This window comes from Phyllobates terribilis, unplaced genomic scaffold (genome assembly GCF_046119375.1).
Source record: "Phyllobates terribilis strain yellow unplaced genomic scaffold, ASM4611937v1 Scaffold_1__5_contigs__length_1240528914, whole genome shotgun sequence".
Lineage (NCBI taxonomy): Eukaryota > Metazoa > Chordata > Amphibia > Anura > Dendrobatidae > Phyllobates > Phyllobates terribilis.
The window spans coordinates 1,066,615,058-1,066,623,538 of record NW_027362761.1 but is presented as its reverse complement, the minus strand read 5'-3'; the positions used below and the strand labels follow the sequence as shown (position 1 = coordinate 1,066,623,538).

Here is an 8,481-nt window from a genome sequence, read left to right as displayed (position 1 = left end):
CTCTTTTTAAATCTTAATGACAACCAAAAACATACAAATGAACCTGATCAAACGTTCACATACCCTGGTGATTTTGGCCTGATAACATGCACAGAATTTGACACAAATGGGTTTGAATGGCTACTAAAGGTAACATCCTCACCTGTGACCTGTTTGCTTGTAATCAGTGTGTGTGCATAAAAGCTGAGTTTCTGGGATCCAGACAGACTCTTGCATCTTTTATCCAGCCACTGACTTTTCTAGATTGTAAGTCATGGGAAAAGCAAAAGAATTGTCAACGGATCTACGGGAAAAGATAGTTGAACTGTATAACACAGGAAAGGGATACAAAAATTATCCAAGGAATTGATAATGGCAGTCAGCAGCATTCAAACTGTGATTAACAAATGGAAAATCAGGGGCTCTGTAAAAACCAAACCACGGTCAGGTAGACCAACAAAAAATTCGGCCACAACTGCCAGGAAAATTGTTCAGGATGCAAAGAAAAACCCACAAATAACATCAGCTGAAATTCAAGACTCTCTGAAATCTAGCGGTGTGGCTGTTTCAAGATGCACAATAAGGAGGCACTTGAAGAAAAATGTGCTGCATGGTCGAGTCGCCAGAAAAAAAGCCATTACTGCGCAAATGCCACAAAGTATCTCGCCTACAATATGCCAAACAGCACAGAGACAAGCCTCAAAACTTCTGGAACAAGGTAATTTGCAGTGATGAGACCAAAATTGAACTTTTTGGCCACAACCATTAAGTTACATTTGGAGAGAAGTCAACAAGGCCTATGATGAAAGGAACACCATTCCTAAAGTAAAGCATAGAGGTGGATCGCTGATGTTTTGGGGATGTGTAAGCTACAAAGGTACAGGAAACTTAGTAAAAGTTGAAGGAAAGATGAATGCAGCACGTTATCAGCAAATACTGGAGGCAAATTTGCACTCATCAGCTCGAAGCTGCGCATGGGACGTACTTGGACGTTCCAACATGACAACGATCCAAAACACAAGGCCAAGTCGAACTGTCATTGGCTACAGCAGAACAAAGTGAAGGTTCTGGAGTGGCCATCTCCGTCTCCTGACCTCAATATCATTGAGCCACTCTGGAGACATCTCAAGCGTGCAGTTCATGCTAGACAGCCTAGGAATTTACAGGAACTGGAGGCTTTTTGCCAAGAAGAATGGGCAGCTTTACCATCTGAGAAAATAACGAACCTCATCCACAACTACCACAAAATACTTCAAGCTGTCATTGATGTTAGAGGGGGCAATACACGGTATTAAGAATTGGGGTATGTGAACTTTTAATCAGGGTCATTTGGAGGTTTGTGGTTGTCATTAAGATTTAAAAAGAGAAAACACAGTAGTTTGACAATAAATGGCTTTACCCAACCAATAACCATAAGTGGAGAAAAAGTTTTTTTGTTATCATTCATATTCTCTGAAACAAGGCCAAGAAAGGAAAAATTCTGCCGGGGTATGTAAACTTTTGAGCACAACTGTACATCTGACCAACATGCAAGGGAGGGGGGGGGGACCCAGGTCCATATTTTGCACCGGGACCACCAGTTACACCACTGACTTAGAGCAACAGCACCACTTAAAGGATAGGTGATAAATGCAATTTCAATGTTGAGGAGTGTAATACCCAGAAGGAAAAGTCATGGAATTATGGAAATCACTGGATGAATAGACATGTTAATGATATGCAAATAATGAAAAAATGGTAACTAAAATTTAAAAACATCTCTATTTATTCAGCAGAGTATGACTGCTATGTGCAGAATTACACTTACACGCTTTGGATGCTGTCAATGAGGTTATTAATTGTTGTCTGAGGAATAGTTTTCCACGCTCAACGCACATGAATATGCAAATTATCAAGATCTACTGTTGGCATCGTCTTTTGCAATTGCCGACCAATGACGTCCCAGTTTTGCTCAATGGAAGACAAGTCCGGAGATACTGCAGGCTATGGTAGCAAGTTTAGTCCACGCAGGCTGCTCAAAGTAGCATGAGCAACATGAGTCCTGGGAGACTATGGAGAAATAGTCATACCACTGGTTCCATGACCAAATCAATGTAATGCTGAGCTGTTATTACCTGGAATGAAAACTAGAGGGGTCCAGCTCCTGTACATTCCATCATGAAGGACTCTTCATAGCCTTTTAGAGCAGTGTTGTGAGGGCAATCATTGAACAAAGGAAGTCGGTAATGGAGGCTGGAAAGATCTATCCTCTTCCACGAGGAGTTCCGCATTTTTCTTGAATGCAATGACAGTCAGAGATTGGTCTCGAGACCACATTGGCAACACCATGAAGAGGCCTTCACAAGGGAATGTCACACCAGTCCTACTCCCTGGATCATGTGTGTCAAGGGCTCTACATCTTCTATGTTGCAATTATTCTTACGATCATTGCGAAAAATCATACCATGTCTTGTGAAGGATGTTTGCAACTTTCTTTCACAAAGGGAATTATCCAAAGGTTCACAGGCGATCCATATGCAGCCCCAACCTAAATACAAATCATTTTGCATTTCTGATCAGATCAAAACAGTAAACATAATTGTTTCTGCATCCAACAACTAGCTGGTGGCCATACACCACCGGGGAAGAAAATATCTCTCCTGCCAGTGCATACTGACTGACGAGAAGTCCAGAGTGAGCATCTAAAATCCACAAATTCCCATCAGTAGAAGCGACAGCCAGCAGCTCAGTGTTTCCAGAGTGTGGGTTGGGAAATGTAAATGGAGTGGAATATACTCGGGAGCTGGTTTTGTATCTCCATAATAATTTAGCCTCAGTACTACAGGAATAGATGTAGTCATCATGTGAACCAAATGTGATGTGCTCGGAGAGCGTGGAAATACAAGGAGAGGAGAATATAGGCCCTTCGGTAGAGAACTGCCAGAGCTGAAAAGAAGAACATAGTACTAAGTTAGCATTTTCTTACAAATTACTTTTCATTTAATTTCTTCCTCTATAGAGATGGTGCAAATCGATTCGCAGGTCCTGGTCCAGTGGCCATGTTAGTAATCTGTAGCCGCTGGACGGAAGCCCTGAGAGCTGCCTCCTACCTCATCTCTAGCTTCTCTTAGGATTTACTGGCCTGGCGTAAAGTCATTGTTGTGACATGACACATAGGTGGTGTGATGACAGGTCGGCAGATTACTGACGTAATGGACCAGGACCTGTAAATTGATTCACACCATCTCTTCAGAAGAGCATACAGATTATCTGTCCAAAGACTCTAATAGGACCCTAGATCTACTAAATACAGCCTTCTAGCCAATCAAGACAAGTGGAGCCTCGCTTGCCTTGAATATAAAGTAGGTATGTTGGTATTTTGGCTAAAGTGGAGTCTATGCTTCTTTACTAACATGGACACCTCAGGAAACCTATTCTAGAGGCGTGAATAGCACAAGTAAAACTGGTACTCACTTTCTTGAATTCACCAACATCTTTTTTGCAAGTTAAAAACCACAATAGATAAATAATTAAAGGGTCTGTCTTGTGAATCCCTGTAAAATTGCCTTATTGGATGGTTATGGCTGCCATAGAGGCATCCCACTCTGCCCGCTACTCTAGGAGACAGAACAGAGTCACTTACGTTATCAACTTATTACATGGATGTCCATTTATCGACATTTCTGACTGGATGAATCCGGCTCTTTTCCAGAGATGGGAGATTTTGTAGCAAAGTGGTTACCCATGGTAAAAAAACCCTTTAAAATATCATGGGGTGCACAGACATTGCATATTATGAAAATTCTGTTACTGGAAAAAATGCCTTTGCTTTGTGTTAGCCAACAGATTGACCTTTCCAGTTAGTCATTGAAAGGTGTCACTAACGAGGACCCTCAATTTTTTATTTTTTTTAATGAAAATTCTGGACATTGCCTTTTTACAATAAAGGGATTTTTTTTGAGGGGGGAGGGGGCAGTTAACGCTTGATGAATTCTTATTTTGCCTACAGAGATAATAAATATCTGATGATTCATATCCCATATGTTCATTGTTGCCGTATCGGCTCTCATTAGCATTCTTTGAATCCATATTTTCTCCTTTATCACTTATTTCTGCGTTACTCACCTTTTCACCCATGTGATTGAAGCAGTAGAAATTTGCATCCACGCAGCCAACGAAAACCTGATTCTGGTTACATACTGGTGACGAAAACAAGGGTTTTCCTATGTCAGTTTTCCATATAGTTGTTCCTTTGACCTATAACAATACAAAGTAACTCAGAGCATGGAGAAATACTAATATTATTCACAGTCTATACTCTTTAACCAAATTGTGACTCATTTATGTAATCTGTATAGTAAATACATTGCAAAGAAATATGGAACTATGTCAACCACAACTAAAATATAATGTGCATATTCCTGGGGGCTCTAACTTCTCACACCTTTCATGTTTATGAGGGTTTACATTTATATGGTCCCTTTCGATAACATGTTTCTTAGTAAATTACAGTATAAACCTTTTGATTCTCAATATATGTTTTTTTGCATTGCAGTTTGCCAAGCATCAGCTGTACTGTGATATATACAGTAATGTGCAAAAGTTTTAGGGAGGTGTGGGAAAAAATGATTTAAATAAATTGAAGCGTTAACAGTTTTTAATCAATTAGTAAAATGCAAAGTGAATAAACAAGAGAGAAATCTAAATTAAATAAATATTTCGTGAAACCACCCTTCAAAACAGCATCAATTCTTCCAGGTATACTTACACACAGATTTTGAAGGAACACAGCAGGGATATTGTTAAAAACATCATGGAGAACTAACCACAGATATTCTGTTGATGTAGGCTTGTGCAAATCTTCCTGTCTCTTTATGCAATACCACACAGACTTGTTATGATTTCATGCATAATTGAGCTTCGTTTCCATGAGCAATTCTTCCATGAAGACCACTTCTGGCCAGATCTCTCTGAACAGTAGATGGGTGTAGCCGATTCCCACTGGTTATTGGTAGTTCTGACTTTATGGCACTGCTGGACATCTTGCAATTTCAAAGGGTAATAAGCATGGTGTGTCTTTCATCTGCCAAAAAAAGTTTCTTTGGCAGAACAACGTGTCCACAATTCTCACTGATGTCCATTTCTTGGTGCTTAATCAAGAGAGCAAGAACAGCACATTTTGAAACCTCAGGCTGCTTCAAGATCTTTGCCTGGGAGAGACCTTGCTGGTCCAGTATAACCACCTTTGTCTTGTTGCTCGACTCAGCCTTTCCATGGTGTATGCCAGTGGTTCTCAACTCCAGTCCTCAAGACCCACCAACAGATCATGTTTTCAGGATTTCCTTAGCATTGCACAGGTGATGGAATTATTATTACCTGTGCAATACTAAGGAAATCCTGAAAACATGATCTGTTGGTGGGTCTTGAGGACTGGAGTTGAGAACCACTGGTGTATGCACTGACGCTATAGTATGCAAACATGGAATAAATGAAATTGGAATTGCATTGCTGCTCTAGAAAAAAAAAAAGGTAAAATGAAGATACTTAGGGCATAAATTGGCCAATTCATATGTGCCCAACAGCCATCGACAAGGTGACCTTCTTTGCTCTCTTCGCATGAACTTGCTCATATCTGTTTTTCTGTTTGGCAGTGACAGTCTTTTGATATTTGTAGTACCTGCTTTCTGACTGAGCACTCCACCCATCAGTCTATGGCAGTTTTAATCACAGCCCAGGAGAAGTATCACATTAGGTTAGGTTCCGAGCAAAGGTCACTTTATCGATGGCTCTTGGTCACACATGAATTGGCCAATTAACGCGCTAAGTATCTTCATTATACCTTTTTTTTCTAGAGCAGCAATTTAATTCCAATTTTGTATATTCCATGTTTGCATATTTTAGCGTCAGAGAGTTCAGCTTTAATTTGTTACTTACATATGGAAGTGGCTCTCCTTGCACCTGTTCACACCTGTTTTTCTGTGTGGAAGTGACAATGAGTCTTTGATATTTCCATGGTGCACGACCGGTGACCTGAAATGGTCTTGCACATCATCACATTTGCAGCAGTTCACACTGAGTTTTAAGCCTCCCAGGATTTGTTGTGCGTTTAAATCTGCAGCATGTCAATTCTTTGCGCGGTTTTGCCGTGTTTTTCACCCATTGGACTTCAATTGAGTCAGTCAAATCTGCAGCAAAAACGAACGTATAAAAAAGGTTTGTGCATTTATTGCGGATTTGTGTTGCATATTTGACTGACTCAATTGAAGTCAATGGGTCAAAAACACGGCAAAAACGCACAAAGAGTTGATCGTGGGACACAGGCGTTGACTGAGGAGAGACAACTCCTCCCATCCGCTTATGTCTGCTGTCACTGATAAAAGCTAGATCAGGCGTTGCTGAGGGGAGGAGTATTCTCTTCACAGCTGACACCTGTTCTCACAGTAAAGGAAAAAAAAAAGTTGAAATAAATATTGAAATAAAAATCACATTATACTCACCCAACACCAAATCCCTGAAGCCATTGACCCCTGTAAAAAAAATAAAAAAACATATCCCTTACCTCTCCGCTGTAATCCACAGTGTCCCACGGCGATCAGATCATTTTTAGAACAGTCACATCGCCAGATGTGACTGTTCTATCCGGCAACCAGCTACACACTAACAGGAGAAAAATCGCTCCCGCAGTGTATAGCCCTGAGCTGCTGTGAGAGAGATCACATGAGTTAATCAGCTGATGAGCTACGGTGATCTCACATACGGCACCGCCGCTGTGTGAGATATTCTCATGCAGCGACGATGCCGTAAGTGAGGTCACCGGGCTTCATCAGTTGATGAACTCCTGTGATCTCCCTCACGGCAGCTCAGCGCTATACACTGACACAGGAGCGATTACACTCACATAAAGCGACTACATTCAAATAAAGGATTTTATCCTTGATGTGTCTTTGTTTAAAAACTTTTACTATGGGGTTAGTAATGGGTGCGTCTTAGACGCCTCTCCATTATTAACCTGGGTTTCATGTCAGCTGCCAATACAAGGCTGACATAAACCCCAACCCTATTACCCCACTTGCCACTGCACCAGGGTAAGTGGGAAGAGCCGAGGCTAAGCGCGAGATTTGGCGCATCGATGCGCCATTTCTGGGGCGGCTGAGGGCTGATGTTATTAGCCTTGGAGGGGACCAGAATCCATGGCTCTTTCCCTGGCTATTAATATCTGTCCTCAGCTGTCTGTTTAGCCTTTGCTGATTAGATTTTATAGGGGGACCCTGCGTCAATTTTTTTCTGAGGTCCCCTGTAATCTAGCCAGTAAGGGTATGTGCCCACGATCAGGAATAGCAGCATTTTGGACGCTGCTGCGTTTTACACTACAAGCACAGTGGATGGGATTTATAAGAAATCCCATGCCCACTGTGTTGGTTTTTGATGCTGTGTAAACTCACCCGTGGTGTGGGTTTACGAGCAACAGCATATGAATTTCTGGTCTCCGCTGCAGATTTTGACAGATTGAAATGTTATTACATGCGGCGGATCCGCATGTACTGACAAAGCAAGTGAGGCATTAGAACGCAGCGTTTTGGACGCAGCGAAAATACGCTGCATCCAAAGAGTTGATGGTTACTGATCATGGGAACGTACCCTAAAGGCTAACCAGTAATAGCCAGTGAACATGTTTGCTTAATGGCCCCTTCCTGGGCTATAAAGACCAGCCCTCAGCTGCCCCAGAAATGGCACTTCATATGTGAATGGGATTAGAGGTTGGTGTCAGCAGCTGTCTCCGACACCAAGCCCTATGTTTAGTAATAAAGAGATGTCAGCCAGATACCCTCATTACTAAGTAAAGAGTTAAATAAACACACACAGAAAATAAAACGGACACATTCTTTAATCATTTACAGTAAATTAACCTAATATACTCACCACAGGTCCGAAGGTAATCCAAGGGTTAAAGCGATGTCCCACTTTTCTTTTTGCAAATATCTTTATTTAGCTCCAAAAAGCATTAATTGCATGCAAAAACGTGTCAAAACAAGCATTTATTTTCTTTCCCGCAACGTTTTTGCTGCCAAGAGATGCAGAAATGCTGCAGAAATTTCTGCAACCAAATAATTAACGTACGCACTCAATATCTGACATGAAATTAGAATAAATCTTTCCCGTTTTAGGTCGATTAGGATTACTATAATTTTTAATATTTGCCAAATGCCAGAATAATGAGAGGGGGAGAGAGAGAGAGAGAGTTTTAAGGCATTTTTATTACTTACTGCAAAGTCAAAAGTTTACATACATTTCATTAGTATTTGGTACCATTGCCCTTAAACTGAATGACTTGGGTCAAACGTTTGGGATATCCTTCTACAAGCTTCTCACAATAGTTGGTCAGAATTTGGGCCCATTCCTCCTGACAAAACTGGTGTAACTGATCCAGGTTTGTAGGTCGCCTAACTTGCACCTGCCTTTTCAGCTTTGCCCATAAATTTTCAATAGGATTGAGATCAGGGCTTTGTGATGGCCACTCCAAAA

The 8,481-nt window shown here is 41.2% G+C and overlaps 1 protein-coding gene across 5 annotated transcripts in view; it reads right to left on the bottom strand.

The window, feature by feature from the left end:
• Positions 1–1,775: 1,775 nt before the first annotated feature.
• The window catches only part of AASDH (aminoadipate-semialdehyde dehydrogenase), a 55,982-nt gene continuing 49,276 nt past the window's right edge, over positions 1,776–8,481 (bottom strand). For all 5 annotated transcript variants that reach the window (XM_073645440.1, XM_073645439.1, XM_073645441.1 and 2 more), the window contains exons 14-15: positions 4,084–4,215; positions 1,776–2,904 (exon numbers count right to left, since the gene is read on the bottom strand). In XM_073645440.1, the coding sequence (XP_073501541.1) occupies positions 2,518–2,904; positions 4,084–4,215 (519 nt within the window). In that variant the 3' untranslated portion in view covers positions 1,776–2,517. The remainder of the gene's footprint in view (positions 2,905–4,083; positions 4,216–8,481) is intronic.